The following is a 27,890-nucleotide window of genomic DNA, read 5'->3' as shown; positions in this document are numbered from 1 at the left end:
TGCACCTTTTCCAAAGCTTCCACATCCTTCCTAAAATGAGGTGACCAGAACTGCACACAGTACTCCAAATGTGGCCTGACCAAGGTTTTGTACAGCTGCATCATCACCTCACGGCTCTTAAATTCAATCCCTCTGCTAATGAACGCTAGCACACCATAGGCCTTCTTCACAGCTCTATCCACTTGAGTGGCAACTTTCAAAGAACTATGAACATAGACCCCAAGATCTCTCTGCTCCTCCACATTGCCAAGAACCCTACCATTAACCCTGTATTCCGCATTCAGATTTGTCCTTCCAAAATGGACAACCTCACACTTGTCAGGGTTAAACTCCATCTGCCACTTCTCAGCCCAGCTCTGCATTCTATCTATGTCTCTTTGAAGCCGACAACAGCCCTCCTCACTATCCACAACTCCACCAATCTTCGTATCATCTGCAAATTTACTGACCCACCCTTCAACTCCCTCATCCAAGTCGTTAATGAAAATCACAAACAGCAGAGGACCCAGAACTGATCCCTGCAGTACGCCACTGATAACTGGGCTCCAGGCTGAATATTTGCCATCCACCACCACTCTCTGTCTTCTATCGGTTAGCCAGTTTGTTATCCAACTGGCCAAATTTCCCACTATCCCATGCCTCCTTACGTTCTGCATAAGCCTACCATGGGGAACCTTATCAAATGCCTTACTAAAATCCATGTACACTACATCCACTGCTTTACCTTCATCCACATGCTTGGTCACCTCCTCAAAGAATTCAATAAGATTTGTAAGGCAAGACCTATCCCTCACAAATCCGTGCTGACTATCCCTAATCAAGCAATGCCTTTCCAGATGCTCAGAAATCCTATCCCTCAGTACCCTTTCCATTACTTTGCCTACCACCGAAGTAAGACTAACTGGCCTGTAATTCCCAGGGTTATCCCTATTCCCTTTTTTGAACAGGGGCACGACATTCGCCACTCTCCAATCCTCTGGTACCACCCCTGTTGACAGCGAGGACGAAAAGATCATTGCCAACGGCTCTGCAATTTCATTTCTTGCTTCCCATAGAATCCTTGGATATATCCCGTCAGGCCCGGGGGACTTGTCTATCCTCAAGTTTTTCAAAACGCGCAACACATCTTCCTTCCTGACAAGTATCTCCTCAAGCTTATCAGTCTGCTTCACGCTGTCCTCTCCAACAATATGGCCCCTCTCGTTTGTAAATACTGAAGAAAAATACTTGTTCAAGACCTCTCCTATCTCTTCAGACTCAATACACAATCTCCCGCTACTGTCCTTAATCGGACCTACCCTCGCTCTAGTCATTCTCATATTTCTCACATATGTGTAAAAGGCCTTGGGGTTTTCCTTGATCCTACCCGCCAAAGATTTTACATGCCCTCTCTTAGCTCTCCTAATCCCTTTCTTCAGTTCCCTCCTGGCTATCTTGAATCCCTCCAGCGCCCTGTCTGAACCTTGTTTCTTCAGCCTTACATAAGTCTCCTTCGTTGGCGATGGCGTTGAGGGATTCAGGGAGGTGGAGAGGTTTGGTGCGAGGTGGGGAGGAACATAGGGTGTTGTTGTATGCCGATGACCTGTTACTGTATGTGGCGGACCCGGTGGGAGGATGCCGGGGGTGATGGAGCTGCTAGCTGAGTTTGGGACCTTTTCAGGCTAAAACTAAATTTAGGCAAGAGTGAGGTGTTTGTGGTGCACCCTGGAGACCAGGAGGAAGGAATTGGTAGGCTCCCGCTTAGGAGGGCAGGGGAGAGTTTTAGGTACCTGGGGGTGCAGGTGGCCAGGGACTGGGGGACTCTTCACAAGCATAATTTCACCAGGCTTGTGGATCAGATGGAGGAGGAGTTCAAGAGGTGGGACATGCTGCCATTGTCATTGGCGGGGAGGGTGCAGTCCGTCAAAATGACGGTGCTTCCGAGGTTCTTGTTCCTCTTTCAGTGCCTGCCCATCTTTATCCCCAGGGCCTTCTTTAGGAGGGTGACTAGCAGTATTTTGAGCTTTGTGTGGGCACATGGGACTCCGAGAGTGAAGAGGGTTTTCCTGGAGCGAGGGAGGGATAGAGGCGGGCTGGCGCTGCCTAGCCTTTTGGGGTGCTATTGGGCAGCCAATGTGTCAATGGTGCGTAAATGGGTGATGGAGGAGGGGGGGGGCGGCGTGGAAAAGAATGGAGATGGCGTCATGTAGAGGTACGAGCCTGGGTGCCTTGGCAACGGCGCCGTTGCCGCTCTCTCCTAAGAGGCATACCACGAGCCCGGTGGTGGCGGCGACCCTAAAAATCTGGGGACAGTGGAGACGGCATCGGGGGGAAACAGGGGGCTCGATGGAGGCTCCATTGGGTGGAAATCATCGGTTCATCCCAGGGAACACTGATGGGGGATTTAGGGGATGGCAAAGGGTGGGCATCAGTAAATTGAGGGACCTGTTTATTGGCGGGAGGTTTGCGGGCCTGGGGGAACTGGAAGATAAATTTGGGCTCCCCCAAGGGAACATGTTCAGATACTTGCAGGTAAAGGCGTTTGCTAGGCGACAGGTAGAGGAGTTCCCTTTGCTGCCCTCGCGGGGGACGATGGACACAGTGCTTTCGGGGGTGTGGGTCAGAGAGGGGAAGGTGTCTGACATCTATAAGGTAATGCAGGAGGTGGAGGAGTCGTCAGTGGAGGAGCTGAAGGCTAAATGGGAGGGGGAACTTGGGGAGCAGATAGAGGACGGGACTTGGGCGGATGCCTTGGAGAGAGTCAACTCTTCCTCTTCATGTCCGAGGCTTAGCCTCATCCAATTCAAGGTGTTGCACCGGGCCCACATGTCCGGGACTAGGATGAGTAGGTTCTTTGGGGGTGAGGACAGGTGCACCAGGTGTTCGGGGAGTCCAGCGAATCATGCCCATATGTTCTGGGCATGCCCGGCACTGGAAGAATTCTGAAAGGGGGTGGCGGGGACGGTGTCGAGGGTGGTTGGATCCAGGGTCAAACCAGGGTGGGGACTCGTGATTTTTGGAGTTGCGGTGGAGCCGGGAGTGCAGGAGGCGAAAGAGGCCGGTGTCCTGGCCTTTGCGTCCCTAGTAGCCCGTCGAAGGATCTTGCTACAGTGCAAGGATGCGAGGCCCCCAAGTGTGGAGAGGGTCAAATTTGCCCTGAGAGGATCAGTACAAGGGTTCCATAAACGATGGCAGCCTTTTCTGGACTTCCTGGCTCAAAGATAGGTATCTTGGTCAATAGCAGCAGCAACCCCGGGCGGGGCGGGGGGGGGGTGGGGGGGGGGGGGGGGGGGGGGGGGGGTTCCTTATTAAGTTTCTACTTTTTTTTTTGTTTTTTCTCTATGGTTATGTAACTTAACATTGTGTTAATTTAAATTGTTGTTAATATGTTGTGTTGTTCATTGAGGAGGGGCGAATGTTTATGACTGATATCATTATTGTTATTGTTGGTATTTTATTATGGTTCGATGTTGTTGTATAAATACAAAATTTTTCAATAAAAAGTATTTTTTAAAAAAAGCTTAACCTTCTCAAGAGTCAAGAATTCCAACAGGTCCCCCCACCACGCCAGGGCACAGGGCGGAGAGACCCTTGTAACATTTAAGAAGTATTTAGATGTGCACTTGTGATTGCAAGACAAACAAGGCCAAGAGCCAAGTGATGGAAGATGGGGTCAGAATAGTTAAGTGGTTGTTTCTGACTGGCGCAGACTCGATAGGCTGACGGGCCTTTTCTGTACTGTAGACCTCTGATATTTAAGACAGCAAACATAAAGATACTATTTTTCCTTCCAATTTTCCTCCTGCCATGGTCATCCCATCAAATGCAGACATGTAACATGATCGCTTCATAGGCAACTGAGCTTGATTTTATTTATTGAGTAAATTGGGCCTGTACTTATCGGAGTTTAGAAGAATGAGAGGCGACCCCATTGAGACATATTGGACTCTCGGGGGGGGGGGGGGGGGGGTTGACAGGGTCGATGTGGAGAGGTTGTTTCCCCTGTGGGAGAGTCTAGGACAAGAGGGCAGAATCTCCGAGTAAGGAGTTATCCAATTTAAGATAGATATGAGGAATTTCCTCTCTCTTGGGGTAGTGAATCTGTGGAATTCTTTACCGCAGAGAGCTGTAGAGGGTGGGTCGTTGAGTATGTTCAAGGCTGAGATAGACAGATATTCAATCAGTGAGGGAATCGCTGGCTATGGGGGTAAGATGGGAAAGTGGAGTTGAGGGTTATGTCAGATCAGTCATGATCTCATTGAATAGCAGAGCGTGCTCGATGGGCCGAATGGACTACTTCTTTCTGCTCCTACGACTTATGGTCTTATGATCCTCCTTTACTAACGACAGCCCAAAACCAGGGGTGGAGGCTTATCTGCAGAATAATGCACACTTCTCATGTTAACATCTTGAGGCAGGGAGATATTTCCGGGGCTATATATGGTGACTCTGGAGATTCAAAGCAGCTGGTCACAAGTGGTGAGTTTAGGGCAGCACTGTGGCGCAGTGTGTTAGCCCTACTGCCTCACTGCGCTGAGGTCCCAGGTTCGATCCCGGCTCTGGGTCACTCCGTGTGGAGTTTGCACATTCTCCCCGTGTTTGGGTGGGTTTCGCCCCCACTACCCAAAAGATGTGCAAGCTAGGCGGATTGGCCAAGCAAAATTGCCCCTTAATTGGAAAAAAAATGAATTGGGCGCTCTAAATTTTTTTTAAAACAAGTGGTGAGTTTAAGCTTCTCAACGGTCTTTAAAGATCCGATTTCAACTTGAAATCTAAAACCAAAGGGTGGCAAGGTGGTTCTGTGGTTAGCACTACTGCCTCAAGTCACCAAGGACTTGGGTTCAATCCCGGCTCCGGGTCACCGTCCGTGTGGAGTTGGCACATTCTCCCTGTGTCTGCGTGGGTCTCACCCCCACAACCCAAAGATGTGCAGGGCAGGTGGATTGGCCATGCTAAATTGCCCTTAATTGGGGGAAAAAAAATTTGGGTACTCTCAATTTATTAAAGAAAACACTGGAATTGTAAAGCAGTAAGTTTTATTTTAATGAAAAGAGATTTGGGTTGGTGCTTCCTTTGCTAAAATGGCAGAAAGTATGTGTTTCCCCTCAGATATTGCTGACTTTTCCAGAATTTTCAGGCTACATTTTGGGGCCTCACACCTCTTGAATGAAGTTTTTCTCTAAACCTATTGGTAGGTTTTAACCTAATGGTACAAGTGTGAATACACTTTCTGGAGTTGCTTACAGTAACATGAAGACGTTAGAATTAAATTACTGCAGCGTGGTCACGTTGTTATTTTTCTACAGTTACTGACATTTCAGTTTGAAGCTGCTTTTGAAACTGGAACCTGAGCAGTTGGAAATCTTGTGGAATCCTTGTTCCATCTGCCTTGTTTAGTTTTGTTGTACCTGTTGACATTCAGCTATTTTGGGACAAAGACCCCCTGGGAATGTGTACTTATCTTCAAGACTTCCCAGACCACTCCGGGGAAACTGAACGGGGAGGGGGGGTTATTGAGCAGTTTGGAGATTTGTTTGTGGAGGGCGGCTTCCTGAGTTCGGAAGGACTGATGGAGGAGTGTGAGTTGCCCTGGGGAAATGGATTCTGATACTTACAGGTGCGGAACTACGTGAGAAAGCAGGTGACGCCTTTTCCTGATCTGCTACCCCCGGGGTGCAGGACAAGGTGCTGTCATGAACAGGTGTTGGAGAAGACAGGGTGTCAGATATATATAATGAATTGATGGATTGGGTGGACCCCCCTCCCCCCTCCCCCCCTCCTCCCTCCTCCCCCCCTCCTCCCTCCTCCCCCCCTCCTCCCTCCTCCCCCCCTCCTCCCTCCTCCCCCCTCCTCCCCCGAGAGGAATAGTTAAGCGAAAGTGGGAGGAGGAGCTAGGGGAAGAGCTGGAGGCTGGGTTAGGGCAGGAAGCTCTGAGGAGGGTGAATGGGTCCTCCTCATGCACCAGGTTGAGTCTCATCTTAAATTAATCCATAGGACACATATAACTGTGGCAAGAATGGGCATGTTCTTTGAGGGGCTGGAGGATAGGTGTGGGCGGTGCGCTGGGGGGGGGGGGGGGGTGTCTGTGAATCATGTTGACATGTTTTGGGCCTGCCCGAAGTTGCTGGGATTTTGGAGGGGGTTCGCTGGCGTGATGTCAGAGGTACTGGGGGTGAAGGTGGTCCCGAGTGCAGAATTGGCAGTGTTTGGAGTGTCGAAAGACCCGGAGTCCAGGGGGGGAGCGAGGCCAATGTTCTAGCCTTTGCCTCTCTGGTAGCCCGGAGAATCATCCTGTTGGGGCGGAGGGACTCAGAACCTCTGAAGTCAGTATATTGGTGAGCGAGCTCGCAGATTTCCTTCGGCTGGAGAAAATTTAATTTGCATGAAGGGGGTCGGTGGGAGGTTTCTTCCAAGATAGTTAAGTCAGCGGGGGGGGGGGGGGGGGGGGGTTAGGGTTAACAAGAAAAAGTGGAGACAGAGAGGGTGGGGGTATGGTAAGGAGAGCGGGTTGCGGTTGTTGGCTATTTATTGAGTCATGCTGTTTGCTATTTGTTGGTTATCTTTTTTATCTTGGTTGTGGTTTTATTTGATGTTTGTTTATAAATGCCTGAATAATAATATTTTTTTTTTCAAAAGAGTTCCCAGACCATTCCATTGGCTTAACGTGGCGCCACCTCCATCGATTCTCCCGGAAATGTCCAGCCAAAGTTTTTTTAAAATAAATTTAGAGTACTCAATTATTTTTTCCAATTAAGGGGCAATTTAGCGTGGCCAATCCACTTTTTCCGCACATATTTTGGATTGCGGGGGCGAAACCCACACAGACATGGGGAGAATGTGCAAACTCCACATGGACAGTGACCCAGGGCCGGGATTCGAACCCGGGTCCTCAGTGCCGTAGGCAGCTGTGCTAACCACTGTGCCACCGTGCTGCCCTTTGTCCAGCCAAAGTTGATAAACGCTGTTGAAAATGCATGTCTGAAATGGTGCCATAATTCGAACCCTGCGTCAGTGATAATTAATAATCGAATACGGAGCATGTATTTTAAATAGACTGGTATACATCTGAACTCAGACCTATTGATCAGGAGGCTACTTGGTCGTTAGCCTCTCTAACCTATCAGTCTGATTACATACATTCAGGGGAATGAGTGAAAATGCAGTTCCTGATGTATCATGAAAGGTTAATCACCAAAGGGCCATGTCACTGGCTTGTTCTATCATGTTCTATATTTAATACCTGGATACTTCCTTACGGCCTTGTTCAGTGATTCGAATAATATCCTGATGTTTGATGGCCCCGGTGTGACATTTACAGGGAATTGATGCTGATCTAGAGGCTTTTAATATATTGTAGGATTGTAAACCTTATGCACCCATCGCACATTAAATAAGAAAGAAAGCCAGAATTGCACTAAGTGACTGAAATTTATGGGCATTTAAATCTGCTATTGGATTGTGGCAGTTTAGAAGCAGCTATAATTTTGGGGTTTGCTTTTGCAACTCAGCATCATGACCACATGGCTCCAAAGATCCACCACTTTAAACATCCCAACAACGCAGCATCCTCTCAGAACAGCATTGAGCTGAATGGCCTCTTACTCCTCGATGAAATGATATACACGTCTGAGAGTCAGGGAAGGATAGAAGGTGGCAATTTGACTGGTCAAACCTGTCCTGGCTCTCCAGTAGAGCTAACTTTCTAATCGCACTCCCTTCCCTATGTCATGATGTCACCTCTTCATTCACCCGAGGAAGGAGCAGTGCTCCGAAAGCTAGTGTTTGAAACAAGCCTGTTGGACGTGGGTGTTGTAAGACTTCTTCCTGTCCCTTCCCTATGTCTTCATGGGAGCCTTGAAACAACAACTTTCTAACACAAGCAAAAATGCTGCCGCTGAGACAAGCTCATAGGGGAGGCACAACGGTATTATCACTGGACTAGTAAACCAGAAACCCAGAGTAATGGGCGGCACAGTGGTTAGCACTGCTGCCTCACAGCATTGAGGTCCCAGGTTCGATCCCGGCTCTGGGTCGTCCATGTGGAGCAACGCTGAGGACCTGGGTTTTATTGCTTAACATTCATGCATTGGAAATGCTGAAGAGCTTACGGTTTATCAGTTTACTCAGCAGTACGAACGTTCACACAAACATGACCTCACAGAGTATCCAGCATTAATATAGTGTTGGGTTAATAAGAACCAGGAGCAGGAGTAGGCTATCTGGCCCCTCGAGCCTGCTCCGCTATTCAATGAGATCATGGCTGATCTTTTGTGGACTCCGCTCCACTTTCCGGCCCGAACACCATAACCCTTAATCCCTTTATTCTTCAAAAAAACTATCTTTACCTTAAAAACATTTAATGAAGGAGCCTCAACTGCTTCACTGGGCAAGGAATTCCATAGATTCACAACCCTTTGGGTGAAGAAGTTCCTCCTAAACTCAGTCCTAAATCTACTTCCCCTTATTTTGAGGCTATGTCCCCTAGTTCTGCTTTCACCCGCTAGTGGAAACAACCTGCCCACATCTATCCTATCTATTCCCTTCATAATTTTTAATGTTTCTATAAGATCCCCCCTCATCCTTCTAAATTCCAACGAGTACAGTCCCAGTCTACTCAACCTCTCCTCGTAATCCAACCCCTTTAGCTCTGGGATTAACCTAGTGAATCTCCTCTGCACACCCTCCAGTGCCAGTACATCCTTTCTTAAGTAAGGAGACCAAAACTGAACACAATACTCCAGGTGTGGCCTCACTAACACCCTATACAATTGCAGCATAACCTCCCTAGTCTTAAACTCCATCCCTCTAGCAATGAAGGACAAAATTCCATTTGCCTTCTTAATCACCTGTTCGGGGTCAGGAATAATCCAGCAATGTTATCCACTGATAAAACTCATCAATAAAAATCAGAAAGAGTTATTGTAGTCCCAATTATTTCCACAGTTAATTATAAAGCTCTGAAACAATTGTATTGTTGTGGAAGGCAAACAAAACTCAACTTTTAATGATTATTTTATCCACAAAAAAAAGGACTTTGCCTCCCCTTATGACTTCGGAACAGAAGTCAGCAGTTGTATACAGAGCTCCCATATGGGGTGAAAGATCTGCTGGTTGTAAATAAAAGAGTTAATGGGTTTGAGGTGTCTGTCACTTCAATCCATCTGCAACAATGGCCCAGAATTAGTTACTTTTTTTTTCTTGGCAGATGGTGATACAGGAGTACAACTCCACAGAACGTGGGAGTCTTTTGGGGAACCTCACCAAGCGTTTAAGATTAATGACTGCCGACATGTTAGTGCTTAGAGACCAAGTCCACAAGTGTACTGTCCCCATCATCCACATTTCTAGGAGAAACTCTGATCCCTGGCATTTGTTTCATCCTCTGCAAAAATATTTATTGCTGTAACCCCACCATTTGCCCCACCGAGATGATTAATGGAATGAGAATTAACCTCAGTGCCACCAAAACCAGTTTCAAGCATACCCTTTACACACCATTTCCTGGGCAGAGCAAGGGTGGCTAAGCCAAGTGGAAAAACATGTCAGGTCCCTGCTTCCAAAGGTTTTTTTTTTGTTTTTAAAAAGTTGTCAGCATAGGGCCTCACGGTAGCATGGTGGTTAGCATCAATGCTTCACAGCTCCAGGTTCCCAGGTTCGATTCCCGGCTGGGTCACTGTCTGTGTGGAGTCTGCACGTCCTCCCCGTGTGCGCGTGGGTTTCCTCCGGGTGCTCCGGTTTCCTCCCACAGTCCAAAGATGTGCGGGTTAGGTGGATTGGCCATGCTAAATTGCCCGTAGTGTAAGGTTAATGGGGGGATTGTTGGGTTACAGGTATACGGGTTATGTGGGTTTAAGTGGGGTGATCATTGTTCGGCACAACATCGAGGGCCGAAGGGCCTGTTCTGTGCTGTACTGTTCTATGTTCTATGTTATACCAATAACAACAGCTGGGGGGCTGGGGGGCGGGCGGGGGGGGGGGGGGATGCAGCAAATCGATATTCATCTCTGGCCAATCATCTCTGGCCAAAGCGAGAGCATGCAAGATGAAGGCCTTGCGAGAAGCAGGGTGAAAAAAAAAATCAATTAATACCTCGGAAAAATGGAGGAGTTATTGTGTCAAAAGAAATAGCGTCAGGAATACGGTCAAATTCCTCAGGTGCAGGGCAGCACAGTGGCCTAGTGGTTAGCGCAACTGCCTCACGGCGCTGAGGTCCCAGGTTCGATCCCGGCTCTGGGTCACTGTCCGTGTGGGGTTTGCACATTCTCCCCGTGTCTGCGTGGGTTTCGCCCCCACAACCCAAAGATGTGCAGAGTAGGTGGATAGGCCGCGCTAAATTGCCCCTTAATTGGAAAAAATTATTGGGTACTCTAAATTTTAAAAAAAAAATTCCTCAGGTGCCAATAATACTTTATTTAGAGTTACATTGAATAATAGATACTTTCATAAGCTTACAATAACAACAAAATGTGGTAAGGCATTTTATCACATCATACTCAATTCCACTCCGTGTGGAAATGAACCTTAAAAACTATGATTGCTTTACAGTGTGTCTGTAAACATGCTCCGTCTCCTTAGGCTCGTCTGTCATTCAGGTGTCCCAGTGAGAAAGTGACTGACGTTTGAAGGATGAAGGTGGTGATAAAACAACCTTGGTACAAATATTTCTCCAGCTCTACTGCGAAAGGTATAGATTTGAAAGGACAGCGGTGTGACACCTCTGGAAGGGGGAAATTGGAGAATGAAATTCATCTTTGACCTTTCTTGAAGATTTCCGTTTAATCCGTACTAGGTAATGCTCCCCCAGATTGTCCGTGCCCCACTCCTTTAGGACCAAAGTTCCTCGCATAGCAAGCTGCAACGAAAAGAAAAATCAGTTAACTAATTGAATCATTTTAACTGTCTATTGAGAGACGCAAATTCAATCAGAGATAGTTTTGAAATATCATATTCTGCTGTATAATGTATCTAATGTGGTTGTTCAGGGTCCTATTCTATTATAGAACTGTGTTTCTATTTTTATCATGTAATTTACCCACCCACGTATGTTCAACAGAAATGTAACAAACAAAACGGAACTCATTATAATTTCCAATCAAAAATTGTGTTCTTGGGTAATCAGGGCCGTTTATTAATGTGACTTGTCACTTTTGTCAGCATTTATTTTCCCTCCCCAACTCCCATTCAGAAGGTAATGGTGAGCTGTCTTCCTGAACTGCTGGAATTTACATGGTGTGGATACACCGACAAGTGGTGTGAGGCAGGGAGCTGCAGGGTTTTGACCCAGTGACAGGGAAGGACTGGCGATTGTGGTTTGGCTGGTGTATTGAAGGAGAGTTGTTGCAGTGCATCATGTAAAAGGTTGACAAATGTTGCCACTACGTGCCAGTGGTGGAGGGGAAGCATTCAATTAGTGGGCTGCTTTTTTGTGCGGGATGGTGTTGGGACTGCACTCATCCAAGCAAGTGGACATGTTCCTTCACACACACCTAGCTTTTGCATTGTAGATGATGCACAGGCTTTGGGGTTTAAGAGCCAAGTCAACCACCATACACCTGCTCTTGTAGCCACAGGGTTTTTGTGGCTGCTCCAGTTCAGCTTTGGCCAATGGGGACCCCAGATTTTGATGGTAGGGGGATTTGACAATGAAGGTGGTTAAGCTCTCTCCCCTCGGAGTTGGTCATTGCCTGGCATTTGTGTGGTGAAATTGTCACTTGCCATATATTCAAGCCGGAATGTTGTCCGTGTATTCCTACATGTGGAACCTGACTGCCTCAATAGAGTTGCGGTGAATGGAACTGAATGTAGGGGATGTTCACTGATGATTGCTTATTTTTGACTTGGATGGAAAGTCATTGATCAGGCAGTTGAAGATGGCTGTGTCTATGACACTGCCTGAAAAACTCCTGCAGCAATGCCCTGGGGTTGAAATGATGGACCCCAACAACCCTCTTTTGTGGCAGGTATGACTCCAAACCCCCCCCCCCCCGAAAGCCGACAAGCCAGGACCCGTCGATATGGATCTCGTCTAATCCACGCCGGCGGGACTGGCCGAAAACGGGTGGTTGCTCGGCCCATCGGGGCCTGGAGAATTGCCGGGGGGGTGGGGGTGGGGGGGGCTGATGCCAACGGTCCCCGGCGGGCGCGGCGCGATCCCGACCTCGGCCAAAAACCAGCGCCGGAGAATTCGGCAGCCAGCATCAGAGCGGCAGGGCGGGATTCACACCCCCCCCGACAATTCTCTGACCTGGTGGGGGGGGAATCGGAGAATCCAGCCCACAGTGTCAGAAGCCGAATGGTCCGAGCAGTCCTATTTGCCCTCGAGAAGTGGCCATAAATGAATTCACCCCAATTCTAAATAATTGTGACCCAGAGCCAGGATCGAACCTGGGACCTCGGTGCCGTGAGGCAACAGTGTTAACCTCTGCACCACCGTGTTGACATGTTTAATACACAAAAAAAAACTCTGGTTTCCTAGATATATTGTACTAAAAGAACAAAAAAAACTATTTTGCAGTTATATTTATTTTTTTCTTTATAAATAGAGTATCCAATTAATTTTTTCCCAATTAAGGGGCAATTTAGCGTGGCCAATCTGCCTTTCCTGCACATCTTTGGGTTGTGGGGGCGAAACCCAAGCAAACACGGGGAGAATGCGCAAACTCCACGCGGACAGTGACCTGGAGCAGGGATCGAACCTGGGACCCCGGCGCCATGAGACAGCAGTGCTAACCACTGCACCACCGTGCTGCCCTACAATTTTGCATTTACGTACTATATTGCTTTAAATCGCATTTTATCCAAAGCAGGTCGCCGACTTGAGTCACCATTTCATTTAGTAGTTTGCGCCCACTGTTCATGACGCACTCTCCCTTTGTAATGGGAGACTAAATACAGACTGAGTGACTGTTCTGCATCTCCATTCATTCTGCAGCCTGACCTGGAACTTCCCAGTCACCCTGTTACTTCAGTTCCACACCTTGCTCCCACTGAGCTTTCTGTCCCTGATCTGCTACAGTATTCCAACAGAGTTCAATACAATCGCCGAGGGAAAGTGCCTCATCTACAGCCTTCTGGACTCAACATTGACTTCAACAATCTTAGATCATCACCTCTGCCTCCATTTAATCCCTCCTGTCCTCCACCCGATCACAGACCTTTCAGCCCCTCCCCTTCCACTTGTTCAAAACCTATAACACATCTCTTTCCCCAGTTCTGCCAGATACACCAACTTCCTTTCTCTCTGCAGATGCTGCCTGGCCTGCTGAGTACTTTTTCCACCATTATCTGTTCTTATTTCCGATTTCCAACACAAGCAGTATTTTATTCTCGTCCTGATTCACACGCACTCGACTACATTGAAATGCAACCAGTTTAATGATGTGGGTTAACACCACTGGTATCTTGCCCGCAGCCCAATCTTACAAACTACAGCTCGATGAATAGTTAGATGATCCATTTCTGGTGCTGCTGATTGATGGAGTAATGGCACAATTGCTGCAAATTAAGCCATGGCAATTTAAACCCGAGAATCCTGCCAGTGCAGGTAGATGTTAAAGTCTGGTTGAATGGACTGTTCGAGTATAAGCCCAAATTAATGAAAGATTCAAATGTTTCTAGTCTGCCAACTTCATCATCGATAGGAAATAACTCTCTGGCAGCATTGACGTGTGCCATCAACAGCAACGTTCAATAGGTGCCAGACGCAGCACTGCCGATCGCTGATCTGATAAAACCATCAATAAACTGAATAATGTGTTTTACTGCAGGAAAATAAAAATTCCAAACAATGCTGGATGTGGCTGACTCCTGCCAGGTTTGATCTATGGGATGGTTCTACTGTGTCAATGGTTAGCACGACTGCCTCACAGCTTCACCAGAGATCCGGGTTCGATTCCGGCCTTGGTTAACTGTGTGGAGTCTGCATGTTCTCCCAGTGTCCACATGGGTTTCCTCCGGGTGCTCTGGTTTCCTCCCACAGTCCAAAGATATGCAGGTTAGGCGGATTGGCCGTGCTAAATTGCCCTTTAGTGCCCAAAGGTTGGGTGGGCTACGGGGATGGGGTGGGGGAGTGGATCTAGGTAGGGTGCTCTTTCAGAGAGAGTCGATGCAGACTTGATGGGCTGAATGCCCTCCTTTTGATACCCCAAGTCTCAAGTCTGGTTTTCGAAGAGGCTGCTAACACAGAGGCTGGTTTAGCTCACTCGGCTAAATCACTGGCTTTTAAAGCAGACCAAGCAGGCCAGCAGCACGGTTCGATTCCCGTACCAGCCTCCCCGGACAGGCGCCGGAATGTGGTGACTAGGGGCTTTTCACAGTAACTTCATTGGAACCTACTCGTGACAATAAGCGATTTTCATTTCATAATTGCAATTTTTGCTTTACCTTTACAGTAGATTTCGCCATCTTTGTCGGTGACTGTTGTGGATTCCAGGCTCTTACCACAAAGCGCACAACGGAAACAGGTTTTGTGCCATGCCTGTGGTCAAATAAAGTGAAGGTTACAAAGATTTATTGGATGTACACTTATACAGCACCTTAAACTTAACAAAACACGGCAGGGTGCTTTGTAGAAGTGCTATCATACAAAAATCTAATCAATTTGTGACCACTTCTCCAACCCTACTTTTGCCTGTCTAGTCAGAAAAATAGCTCTGGGCGGCACGGTGGCACAGTGGTTAGCATTGCAGCCTCACGGCGCCAAGGTCCCAGGTTCGATTCTGGCTCTGGGTCACTGTCCGTGTGGAGTTTGCACATTCTCCCCGTGTCTGCGTGGGTTTCACCCCCACAACAAAGATGTGCAGGGTAGGTGGATTGGCCACACTAAATTGCCCCTTAATTGGAAAAAATGAATTGAGTACACTAAATTTAAAAAAAAAAAGAAAAATAGCTCTGCACTTTGTCCGTTTACTCAACGTCAGACTATATATGTATTGGCTTTGTACCCAAGGAATGACATAATTGAACAACTGTGCCCCACAAGGACCTCCCACTTTCCAAATCAAAAAACGTTGACACCCAAATCAGTGAAAATGCACGAGTGCTTGTCGAAACCATTGTGTAAGTATCGCCTTTATTTTTCATAATATTCTTCAATGCTTCATCAAATTGCATCTAAATAATTCATTTCAATTATATTATAGGCAGTAACCTCTCCAAACCAGAATGCTTTGATCAAGTAATTTCCAGATTTCAAAATTTGCTGGATCATCGAGGGACATTAGAGTGTGACACGTTATTATTTAGAGTGTCCAATTCATTTTTCCAATTAAGGGGCAATTTAGCGTGGCCAATCTACCTACTCTACACATCTTTGGGTTGCGGGGACGAAACCCACCCAAACATTGAGAGAATGTGCAAACTCCACACAGACAGTGACCCAGAGCCGGGATCGAACCTGGGATCTTGGTACCGTGAGACAGCAGTGCTAACCACTGCGACACGTTTTTGTAAATATGAACCGGAATTCTCAAGTCTATTGACTTTAGCAGACCTGGAAAATCCCCCAAGCGGGTCATCAACAAGGACAACAAACAAGTGTGATCTTACTCAGATCAAGGTAGTGCCAGTGATGGAAACAACAAAGGGGAAATGGAATTTGTGATGGGGCTAAGGGCTGGAACCCCACCCCTCCCCCCAACCCATATGGGGGGGGGGTCGGGTTAAGAGGAAAAAAGAGAACTGCAAATGTCAGGTGGTGGGGTGCAGATACCCCAATGATGCACCGGGGAATCCCCTTTGGATGGTCCCACGTAAGATTAATGCAACAAATCGCTCAGAATTGTCCTGCACTGGAAACCATTCAACAATGAGATTCAAATCACTAACTTTGGATGCTTCGAACTGGATTACACTAGTCAGAAGGATTAAAACCACTTCTAACTTCTGGGTAACTATCATACAGAGCCAGGGGCAAACACTCCCCAACCCCCCCCCCCCCCCCCTCCCAAAACAATTTATTCACCCCACTGACTCCTTGGATGTCACCCCCCCACCAATATGACCCCCCCCCCCCCCCCACCCCCAGCAGGAACTCCCCAACCTACGGGGGTCTTCCTCCCCCAAGGATTGACTCTTGCCCCCAGCGGCTGACTCCACTTTACTTCCGATCACCCCCATCCCTCCCCTCCAACTCAGATTTCCTTATGCCCCAAACCACTTGCCTTCTCTCTGGCCTATCTAGAATTAAAGTGTCTTTATTTTTATAGATTTAGAGTACCCAACTAATTTTTTTCCAATTAAGGGACAATTTAGTGTCGCCAATCCACGTACCCTGCACATCTTTTGGGTTGGGAGTGGGGGGGGGGGGGGAACCTATGCAAACACGGGGAGAATGTGCAAACTCCACACCGACAGAGTGACCCAGAGCCGGGATCGAACCTGGGACTCGCCGACTTGAGGCAGCAGTGCTAACCACTGCACCACCGTGCCGCCCATAAAATTTCAATGGGACTTTAAAACTTACCTGATTTACAGCAGCTAGTGCCATAAAACTAGTGGGCCTGGCCTTCACCCTAGCTACATTTCAGCGCTAGCCTCCCCCCCCACCCCCAAGGACAGGAGGCACTGCCTTGATCTCACCCAGCCCAAGTTGGAAGATCAGGCAAGACAGGATCAAAACAATGGTAAAAATTTGGCAACAGAATGGCAATCCAGGATTGATTGGCAATTCAAGAAGTTCAGGCTCCATGACCTTTTTCCCCAATATCTGGTTGGAGGAAATTTCTGCTCATCCAATATTGGGTGTCAGACCATCAGTCTGACCAACAACAAAAAATTGTAAACGGGGAAATAAGAATACTGATTTGAACTGGTTTTTCCTTCTGGACATCGATTGGGTTAAAAAAAAAGTTGGTGGTGAAATTGGGCTGAGTGTTATTGCATACTTGTATTTCCAGATTAAAATAATAATAAAAGCAAATTACTGCGGATGCTGGAATCTGAAACCACAGAGACACTCCACAGTATAAATATTTCCCACCTTCTCGATCTTTTAGCTTTGACAAAGGGTCATCTGGACTCGAAACGTTAGCTCTTCCCTCTCCCGACAGTTGCTACCAGTCCCGTATTTTCTCTGTGTTTCCAGGTTGTTATGGCGCGGGGTAAGCATGTATATGAGAAATAGATGGACGCGAAGGGTTGATCCTTTGGGGATTCCAGAGTTATACAGTACATTGAGTGGGTAGGTGTGATGAATGTAAGTGATTGTCATATTTTATATTTCTTGCTGTATTGTTATTAAAACCGGAGTTAAGATGCATATAGATAGTATGACTGCTGGAACTGTAATTAAGGGGTTGTAAAAGTGAGTTAATAGTTGATTTGCAGGTGGAGATTCTGCTAACAGAGCTAGATAACCATTTACTTGTTAACCATTATAGCTAATTGAATATTGTTTAGATTTGAAGGACGCCTGGAGTGTAGATAATATGAGGGGCATTGTGTTTGGTCCTGGCTAAACAAGCTAAGGGACATCTTTTAAGAAGAGACAAATGAATGTCTTATGCTTTGGGTGCAGAGGACGTAGTTAATGGGGGGGGAGCCAGGTCTATCTGAAAAGTCAGTAGGTCCTGGAACTCTCACCTGAACAGAGGTGTTTCAGTTTGGTCTGGAAAGGATCCGCACAGAGTAAGCAAATAGAAACCTGGACAAATCTTTTAGAGTTCTTTGAGGAGGTAACAAGCAAGTTAGATAAAGGAGAACAGTGGACGTGATTTATTTAGATTTCCAGAAGGCCTTTGACAAGGTGCCACATAGGAGACTAACAAGTTTAAAACTTCATGATGTTCAGGGCAAGATCCTGGCATGGATAGAGGATTGGCTGACTGGCAGAAGGCAGAGAGTGGGGATAAAGGGGGTGTTTTTCAGGATGGCAGATGTTGACTAGTGGTGTGCCTCAGGGGTCTGTGCTGGGACCACAGCTTTTTACAATATACATTAATGATCTGGAAGAAGGTACTGAAGGCATTGTTGCTAAGTTTGCAGATGATGCAAAGATCTGTAGAGGGACAGGTAGTATTGAGGAAGCAAGGGGGCTGCAGAAGGACTTTGACAAGCAAGGAGAGTGGGCAATGAAGCGGCAAATGAAATACAATGTGGAAAAGTGTTGAGGTTATGCACTTTGGAAGGATGAACTTAGGCATAGACTATTTTCTAAATGGGGAAATGCTTCAGAAAGCAGAAGCACAAAGGGACTTGGGAGTCCTTGTTCACGATTCTCTTAGGGTTAACGTGCAGGTTCAGTCGGCAGCTAGGAAGGCAAATGCAATGTTAGCATTCATGTCAAGAGGGCTAGAATACAAGACCAGGGATGTACTTCTAAGGCTGTGTAAGATTCTGGTCAGACCCCATTTGGAGTATTGTGAGCAGTTTTGGGCCCCGTATCCAAGGAAGGATGTGTTGGCCTTGGAAAGGGTCCAGAGGAGGTTCACAAGAATGATCCCTGGAATGAAGGACTTATCGTATGAGGAATGTTTGAGGACTTTGGGTCTGTACTCGTTGGAGTTTAGAAGGATGAGAGGGGATCTTATTGACACTTACAAGATACTGCGAGGCCTGGAGAGAGTGACGTGGAGAGGATGTTTCCACTTGTAGGAAAAACTAGAAGCAGAAGACACCATCTCAGACTAAAGGGACAATCCTTTAAAACAGAGATAAGGAGGAATTTCTTCAGCCAGAGGGTGGTGAATCTGTGGAACTCTTTGCCGCAGAAGGCTGTGGAGGCCAATTCACTGAGTGTTTTTAAGACAGCGATAGATATGTTCTTGATTAATAAGGGGATCAGGGATTATGGGGAGAAGGCAGGAGAATGGGGATGAGAAAATATCAGCCATGATTGAATGGTGGAGCAGACTCGATGGGCCGAGTGGCCTAATTCTGTTCCGATGTCTTAGGGTCTTCTACACTATATTCCAGGAGTCATCTCACACCTGAGCCCCATATAAATTCTTCACACTTCTCCCTTGTAATAGAAGGCTAACACTTGATTTCTTAATTGCATAATTCCCAGAAAACTACCATGCAGGTGCAGTGTGTGTGTGCAAAGACTACCAATTTCAATATTTATTCATCTCTCACATTTTGCTTTTCCACGCTTCTGGCCAAAATGGATAATTTTGCACTCCTCACATTGTACTCTCCCTGTCATTATTGTCCAGTCACTCAACTGGTTAACGTCTCCTTACAACCTCTTTATAGCCTCCTCACAGCTTGTATTTTCATGTAGATTTGTATCATCGGCAAACTTGGATACATTACACTCAGTCACCTCATCTCAGTCTCTGTTCTTTGCCTTAATTGACAGTACAAAGTAAAACCACCACAACAGATGTGGAAACTTTGAAAAAAGGTGCAAAGGAGATTTACCAGGATGTTGCCTGGAATGGAGAGTAGGTCTTACGAGAAAAGGTTGAGGGTGTTAGGCCTTTTCTCATTAGAACGGAGAAGGATGAGAGGTGACTTGATAGAGGTTTATAAGATGATCAGGGGAATAGATAGACCGTCAGAGACTTATTTATTTATTTATTTTTTCTAAGGTGAATGGTGGAAGATATAGGGGGGGGGGGGGATGTCAGAGGTAGGTTCTTTACCCAGAGAGTAGTGGGGCATGGAATGCATTGCCTGTGGAAGTAGTTGAGTCGGAAACATTAGGGACCTTCAAGTGGCTATTGGATAGGTACATAGATTATGGCAGAATGATGGGGTGTAGATTAATTTGTTCTTAATCTAGGACAAAAGTTCGGCACAACATCGTGTGCCGAAGGGCCTGTTCTGTGCTGTATTTTTCTATGTTCTATGTTCTAATTAGTACTTGCGCTGGCAAAATTCTCACTTGAACCACTATTGCAACAAGGGGCTGGTTTAGCACAGTGGGCTAAACAGCTGGGTGTAATGCAAACAAGGCCAGCAGCGCGGGCTCAATTCCCGTACAGCCTCCCCAAACAGGTGCCGAAGCGTGGGGACTAGGGGCTTTTCACAGTAACTTCATTGAAGCCTACTTGTGACAATAAGCTATATCATATCATATTGCATTTATAGGGTACCATTAATGGAGCAAAACATACCAAAGCATTTCACAGAAACATCATTAGACAAAATTCAATACCAAGCTAGACAAGATGGTGAAAACACATTTTCAACATTTGCCATTTATTGGAGAATCCCAAATAAAATGATACATCCAAGTGTCCCAGTCAGTGACTCGAGAGCATCAGCTTCCGGGAGGCATTTGGCAGTTCAATTAGCAGCTAATCTTGTTAAGGGTTGCATAGCAATTCATTTTACCTGCCATAGGAAATTCATGACGAGCATTTTAAATAAAATGAAACCCAATTAAAATGCAAGACTGGGCAGTGACCAAGTTTCCGGGGAAAAGGCAGAAATGTCTCTTTCATCGCGCTCAATAAATGGTGGGATTACGGGCATGTAAAGTGTAAACTGGAACCATGGTGGTATTTGTGCTCTCTCTCTCCCTTAGGAAGTTTAACCTTTCAGTTTAGTTGACAAAGGAAATGAGATGCTAATTCAGCTTTCAAAAGGCAGACAGTACACATCCAACACATTGTTAGCCTGCAGCCTCATGTTTTAAGTATGTAGTAACAATGCAAAATAAGTTAAACCTGTTAATTGCCTATTTCATTCATTTGCAAACGGAGTCTGGGCATTGGGGGAGGTTTCCTGTTGTGACGCAATGCAGAAATTTTACAAAATGCTTTTTATAATTCTGCAGCTCAGAAAGAATTCAGCCTGCCAATCTTGGGCTGCAAGTTCTCATTCCCCCTCTGGATCTTTTGTTAAATATCGTAAATGGATATCTTTTGGGCAAAACGGAGCCATAAGTATTTTCCAAAATTAGATACGTTACATTCCTGGCCAACAAATAGCACAACAATTTTAGTACCTCAAAAATGGTCAAAACACGTTGCCCATGCTTGTGTTGCATTTCAACGTAGAACTTGCATCAATAGCTGTTTTGAAATGGATTGGTGCTGTGCCAGTGTATCTGGTCAGTAGCTGCTCTTGGCAGATGCAGCATGTTGACTGTTTGCTGCCGGTTATACAAAACCAGTGTGTCTGCTGCTGGTAAAAATAGGATCCCACTAAACCCAACGTGAACTCATCCAAAGGCCTTCCGAATGATTTGCTGTTGCTAGCCTGCTCCTAACAACATACACAGGGCAACTGTGGTCAGAACGATAAACATGTGTTTGAAGTGAGTGCACAGGAACAGTTGCTGCACATTCGCCAATTCCACTCCGGTCAAGAGGCTTTGCAGCTCACATATTGATTCCATCTCCCTTCATGGCCGATTCGTTCGTTTTATTTGCAGATTGGACACCTCCGCCTCTGGTTTAACCAAACTGAATGATTCCATCACCATTTGTAGACCATCACCCATTTCACTAAGTTTCAATAGGATCACACTTACCTTTCTCGCAGCCGGTTTCCAGCCTTCCCATAATAAGTTATTTTTCTGAAATTCTGTACCCAAAGGCCCTTAGCCCCCTCTACATGGCAAGGTAGCACAGTGGTTAGCGCTGTTGCTTCACAGTGCCCGGGTCCCCTGTTCAATTCCCGGCTTGGGTCACTGTCTGTGCGGAGTCTGCACGTTCTCCCAGCCTGTGTGTGTGTTTCCTCCGGGTGCTCCGGTTTCCTCCCACAAGTCCCGAAAGACGTGCTGTTCGATGAATTGAACATTCTGAATTCTGCCTCTGTGTACCCGAACAGGCGCCTGAATGTGGCGACTAGGGGATTTTCGCAGTAACTTCATGTTAATGCAAGCCTACTTGTGACAATAATAATAAAGATTAAACTCTTTCCTTTTACTGCAACCTTCAGGCCACTTCCCCCTAAATTCTGCTTTTCTCTCCCTATAAAAGGTTGTGGGATGCTTTAATGTGGGGAAGGCTCCGCAAAAATCCATCTCAAACAAATGAGTCACGCAATGTGGAACGGGTAAAAAAAACACTTTCTCTCCCCCCCCCCCCCCTCAAGCCCCAAAAAAACCCAGATAACAGGGCTGTAAAACTCTTGCCTAAAATTACACTATAGACTTTGCACTTCTGCTGTTTTACACAATGAGCTTCAATAAAACTTGCAACCTTTGGTTCACAGAATGCAAAGCAATTCACTTGTAAAGATAATTTGGGACACTTCAGTCTTCAAATCAATGTCACATTTCTCTAAACTGTGCAATTCCCTTTCCTCGATATGTGATCCACAGATTAAACCCCAAACCTGACAACTCCACTGATTCACCCATCTCGTCCAGTTGGTCTTGGTGGTGCCCTGCATGGAAGCCCTTAGCCCTTCATATTGTCGTCATGATTTAAAAAGACATACCTATAATCATAGAATTTACAGTGCAGAAGGAGGCCATTCAGCCCATCGAGTCTGCACCGGCCCTTGGAAAGAGCACCACCACTCAAGCCCACGCCTCCACCCCATCCCCGTAACCCCACCCAACCTCTTTGGACACCAAGGGCAATTTATCATGGCCAATCCACCTAACCTGCACATCTTTGGACTGTGGGAGGAAACCGGAACACCCGGGAGGAAATCCCCACACACGCACACACGGGAGAACGTGCAGACTCCCCACAGACAGTGACCCAAGCCGGGTATTAAACCTGGGACCCTGGAGCCGTGAAGCAACTGTGCTAACCAATGTGCTATCGTACTGCACCTTTCATGAAAAAAAAAGCTTCCAAAAGTACTTTTACCAATGTACTGTAATCTCTGCTGAGTACAGGAAGCAGCAGCCAATCTGCACACAGCGAGCTGCCACAGGAAGACGAGATGAAGCAGTATGTGATATCGATGGAGGTTTAATATTGACCAGCACAACTCCCCTGCTTTTCTTTCAAATAGTGCCATAGGATCTTCTATTTTTTTTTTTAAATGTTCCAATTAAGGGGCAGTTTAACATGGCCAATCCACCAGCCCTGCGCATATTTGGGTTGTGGAGGGGAGACCCACGCAAACACGGGGAGAATGTGCAAACTCCACACGGACAATGACCCTGGTCTGGGAATGAACCCGGGTCCTCGGCACCATGAGGCAGCGGTGCTACCCACTGCGTCACCATGCTGCCCTCATCGGATCTTTCACACCCACCAGAGAGGGTACACTGGGTTTCAATATAACATCTCATTGGGAAGAGAGCACCTCAGATGTGCTGCAGAACTCCAGCGAGAGCAATTGTTGATTTTGGGCCAAGTCCTGGACTGAGATTGAACCCTTAAAAGGCAGGAATACTATCCACCGAGCCATGCTGGAAAGGTTCTTCCTCAATATGGGCAAAATTCTGCCATGCCCGCTGCCGGTGGGCTCAACGACGAGCAGGGAGTGAACAGAAATCCATTGAAGGCTCAAAATCAATTTTACCGGCCTGAATTTTCCATGGCATCTTCCGCTGGTTCCCACCATGGCAGATCGGCAAACCTGCTGGAGTCTGGTATGAAACAGATTTTCATCCCACTAATGAGATACAGACCCGACCACCCATGCCCGATTCTCCACAATGCCAGTGGGAAAACCTGCCTTGAACAACGTGGCATGCAGATGCCAGGGAAGGCACTTGAACAATGCCTGGGGCATTTTCAAGAGGTCCACCTTCTTTCTTCAACAGTGAGCCAGTGATGTTGGACACCTTTTCTCCGCTCCCCAGGTCAACTAAATGTTCTAGGTTTTGCAGGGTTTCACCTTTGATCTGGATGGATGGATGGATGGATGGATGGATGGGAGCACTTTGCCTTGGGGCGGGTTGGTAAAGGACTTGCATCTTCTGGAGGTTGAGGCGGAGACTGATTCTTTGGTATGCTTCTGCGAAGGTGTCAAGCATAGTTTAGAGATTCTCTTCCTCGGAGTGGGGTAGTGACGCCATCCACATGGTGGGGACTGTCGGCGATATCTTGTCGTGGAAGAGTTGCGAGGAAGTTGTTGACTTTCTCTGGACATCCGGGTCTTGGACAGAGTCTTCCATAGCACCTCCCAACTGACTGAAATCAAAAGCCTTGGTCAGATTGAAGACGACCATGTCGAGTGGTTGATGTTGCTCCTGGCCTTTCTCAAAGTTGTTAAGCAGTGAAAATCACGTCCATTGTTGAACGAACGGTTTAGTTGGAAGCCACACTGGCTTTTCAGAATGATTTCTTCAGAGACTGGGAGAAGGTGGCTATTGAAGATTCAGGCAATGGAGAGTAGGGAGATTCTCCAGTAGGTCCCAGAGTCTGCTTTGTCTCCTTCCCTGAAAATAGTGATGACGGATGGCACCCCAGCAAGAATCTCATCTTTGTCCCAGATTCAGAAACAGCTAATGGGAGATGACGGGTGATCTCATCTCCTCCAAGCTGGAATATCTCTGCTGGGATCCCGTCCACTTGGTGGCTTTTCCATTCTTCATGTGTTTAATAGCGGCTTTGTCCTCACTTGGTGGGAGCCCAAGATCTCCACTCAGTGGGGAGTTAGTGGATTTTCTCAAACACGTCCACATCTGTGGATATGTCATGGTTAGGAGTTCTTTGAAGTTCTCTCTATTGAAGGCCGATGTTTTCGGTGTCTCACAAAAAGAGTTCCAGCAGAATTCCAAGGGGGTGGGGGAAAGAAAAAAAAAAAAAAAAAGAGGGCCAGATTGTTGTTTATTGGTGGGGGGGGGGGGGGGGGGTGAAGTTTGTGATGGAAACGTTTATAGTACCATGTTTATGTCGCTGTTATTATTATAATAAAAATTTGCAAATACCCTAATAAAAATAGAGTTCCACCCTTACTCTGCGCCAGTTTGAGGTCTAGGATGTTGGGCCTATAGCCCTTTCTTGGGTAGTCCCTCAGCGTTGAGGATGACTTGCTTCCACTCTGGGGAGGGGAGTTCTGTGGTGGCTGAATAGTCCAATCCTGGATCCGCACTCTGCCACAGGTTTGGCAGATGGCACAGCTTCCGCATGCTCCACCCTGCGATGCGCAAGGTGATTAACGCCTTAGATCTCCACTTTTTGTGCATTCCAAGGCAAACGATTTCCACGTGTCAATGGGATGTTTCATTTCGCTTCAGATTTGTAGGATTTTGCCCAGGCAACATTGATTAGATCTCTCCAGGGATGAGGTGTCTGCTGTACATTGTCCAGATGCATATAGGAGGGCAGTGACCACAGTTGCTCTGTAGACCATGAGCTTGGTGCTGGATTTGGGGTCTCGGTCTTCGAACACTTCATTCCTCAGGCATCCGAAGACTGCACTGGTGCATTGGAGTGGAGTTGATGCTGGATTTCATCGTCAATGCCTGCTCTCACGGAGAGGAGGCTCCCGAGGTTTGGGAAATAACCCACATTGTCCAGGGGTTCACCATGGATCTTAATGGTTGGAGGGGGGGGGGGGGCGCAGTTTTGTGTGGCAGGAGTGGGCTGTTAGATAACCTTTGTTTTCCTCTGTTTAGTCAGAGGCCCATTCTCTCATACGCCCCAGTGAATGTGTTGATGATGGTTTGTAGCTTGGCCTCCCGAGTATGCACAGACACACACAGGCATCTTCGGAGCACTGCAGCTCGATGACAAGAGGTTGGGGTGGTCTTTAAAAAAAAATAAATTTAGAGTACCCAATTAATTTTTTCCAATTAAGGGGCGATTTAGTGTGTTCAATCCACCTATCTTGCACATCTTTGGGTTGTGGGGGCGAAACCCACGCAAACACGGGGAGAATGTGCAAACTCCACATGGACAGTGATTCAGAGCCGGGATCGAACCTGGGACCTCAGCGCCATGAGACTGCAGTGCTAACCCACTGAGCCACTGTGCTGCCCTGAGGTTGGGGTGGTCTTGGTTCTGGTCTGGAGGTGGAGGTTGAACAGTTTCCCGCTGGTTCAGTAGGTTAGCTCTGTAGTGGTGTTTGGTTGCTTCCTTGATCATGAAGGTAACATAGAACACTGGTGGGAGGTCATAACTGTGCCGACATATTGGTCAGTGGCACTATTAATACAAATATATACAACTATGTAATTATGCATTGATATGTCTATACATGTATCACCACAAGTTCCACTCCAGTGGCAAACATCGGGGTGATAGTGCGCGAGCGTTACTACGAGGAAGATAGAGAAGAGAATTGGTGCAATGACACAGCCCAGTTTGACCCCAGTTTGTACATGCATTGGGTCCGTGGTGGTTCTGTTGGTGAGGATCGTGGAGCAAATGGAGAATGGTGACTGATTTTGGGTCCACATATTGCCATGGTGACACTGACGCCAGGGTGTTGTGCCGGTCAGTGAGGAGTTGCAGCTCCTTAGCTTTCTCAGTCACTCCACTGGTTCTGGATTTCCCTCGTTCTTCTTTATACCTTTGCCTTGTCTGATTGAGGCACTCTCCTGTCTTGCTGGTTGGCTGATTGAGGCACACACCTCTGCCTCTCTCGTTATGTTGTTTGACAGGCATGAAGAGCCTCCCTCTTCTTGTTGATGAGGTCGTTCTCATTGAACCTATCTTGGCATTGCCTGGTCTTGTAGCCAATGGCCGTCTTCAGCTTTTTCCAGTTTTCCTCCACTCTATTAGAATATACCATTGAGAAAATATTGTTGGAAGTTCATCAACATGCTTGGCTCTTGAAGCTGCTCAACATTGATCTTTTTACAGAGTTTAGTCTTCATCTTTTGCTGCTGCCGGTGGAGTTTGATGGACATGAGGAGTGGATGAGCTGGCGATCCGTCCAGTGGTCATCTGCACTGGTCCATTGCTTTGGTGATTAGGGCATCCTTTTGGTCCCAGGATCATGTCAGTGGATGTCTCCAGGAAATCTTTTTGGTAGAACAGCGTGCTAGTGATAACAAGCTGGTGTTCCGCACATTTGGTGAGCGGGAGAACCCGACTTGCAATTTCCTCCTTTCCAACGGTTCGTTTCCAGATTTGGGAGTCGTTTCCAACCTTGGCATTGACGTTCTCAAGGAGAATGATCTTACCTTCCTCAGGAATATGGTGTCCAGGGTGGAATCGAATCCTTCTTTGGAATCATCATTGGCATCAATGTAAACTGTTGTAGGGCAGCAGGGTGGCGCAGTGGGTTAGCCCTGCTGCCTCACGGCGCCAAGGTCCCAGGTTCGATCCCGGCTCTGGGTCACTGTCCGTGTGGAATTTGCACATTCTCCCCGTGTTTGTGTGGGTTTCGCCCCCACAACCCAAATATGTGCTGGGTAGGTGGATTGGCCACGCTAAATTGCCCCTTAAGAATTAGGTACACTAAATTTATAAAAACAAAAATGTAAACTGTTGCCATGCTGGTTCTTGGCAAGTTCAAGCCAAAGAGTCATGAGGTGCCTTATTGATGCCAACGGGGAGCTCTGAGAGATGGTTGATAAGTGTGTTCATGATGGAGAGTTCAATTCCATACGTCCTGGGCTGACCCTCATGTTCTCTCTCCAGAAAATGAAAATCGCTCATTATTGTCACGAGTAGGCTTCAATGAAGTTACTGTGAAAAGCCCCTAGTCGCCACATTCCGGCGCCTGTTCGGGGAGGCTGCTACGGGAATCGCACCGTGCTGCTGGCCTGCCTTGGTCTGCTTTAAAAGCCAGCGATTTAGCCCAGTGTGCTAAACCAGCCCCTGCAGAAGGTGGTGTAACCACCACCATCTTCCTTCAGCTGCCCTTTGGATCTCTTGCAAGGAAGTGACAATGTTGAAGTGCCTGGGTCCACGGCAACATGGGCAGTTCTCCGTTCCAGTCAATTGTTTGGTGAATGTATCTCAAAAGTGCACTGAAGTGGGAATGAAATCACAGACTAACCTGTATCCCATGTACCCAGACACATTTAGGGAAAGTTCCAGTAGGGATCACCAATGACCCATGGGATAGATTTTCCTCAACAATGGAGCACGCTTTGGATCAGCGATTGAGACAGGCAGCCACCCTGCTCAATAAATCATGGGATACTATGT

General features: G+C 47.0%; 1 protein-coding gene across 2 annotated transcripts in view; it reads right to left on the bottom strand.

Moving 5' to 3' along the window:
* Window positions 1-10,369: 10,369 nt before the first annotated feature.
* csrp3 (cysteine and glycine-rich protein 3 (cardiac LIM protein)) overlaps window positions 10,370-27,890 on the bottom strand; it is a 50,731-nt gene continuing 33,210 nt past the window's right edge. For both annotated transcript variants that reach the window (XM_038808373.1, XM_038808374.1), the window contains exons 5-6: window positions 14,362-14,455; window positions 10,370-10,831 (exon numbers count right to left, since the gene is read on the bottom strand). In XM_038808373.1, the coding sequence (XP_038664301.1) occupies window positions 10,755-10,831; window positions 14,362-14,455 (171 nt within the window). In that variant the 3' untranslated portion in view covers window positions 10,370-10,754. The remainder of the gene's footprint in view (window positions 10,832-14,361; window positions 14,456-27,890) is intronic.

This window comes from Scyliorhinus canicula, chromosome 9 (assembly GCF_902713615.1).
Source record: "Scyliorhinus canicula chromosome 9, sScyCan1.1, whole genome shotgun sequence".
Lineage (NCBI taxonomy): Eukaryota > Metazoa > Chordata > Chondrichthyes > Carcharhiniformes > Scyliorhinidae > Scyliorhinus > Scyliorhinus canicula.
Note: the sequence above shows the minus strand (reverse complement) of the source record. Positions and strands in the feature narration are given on the sequence as shown.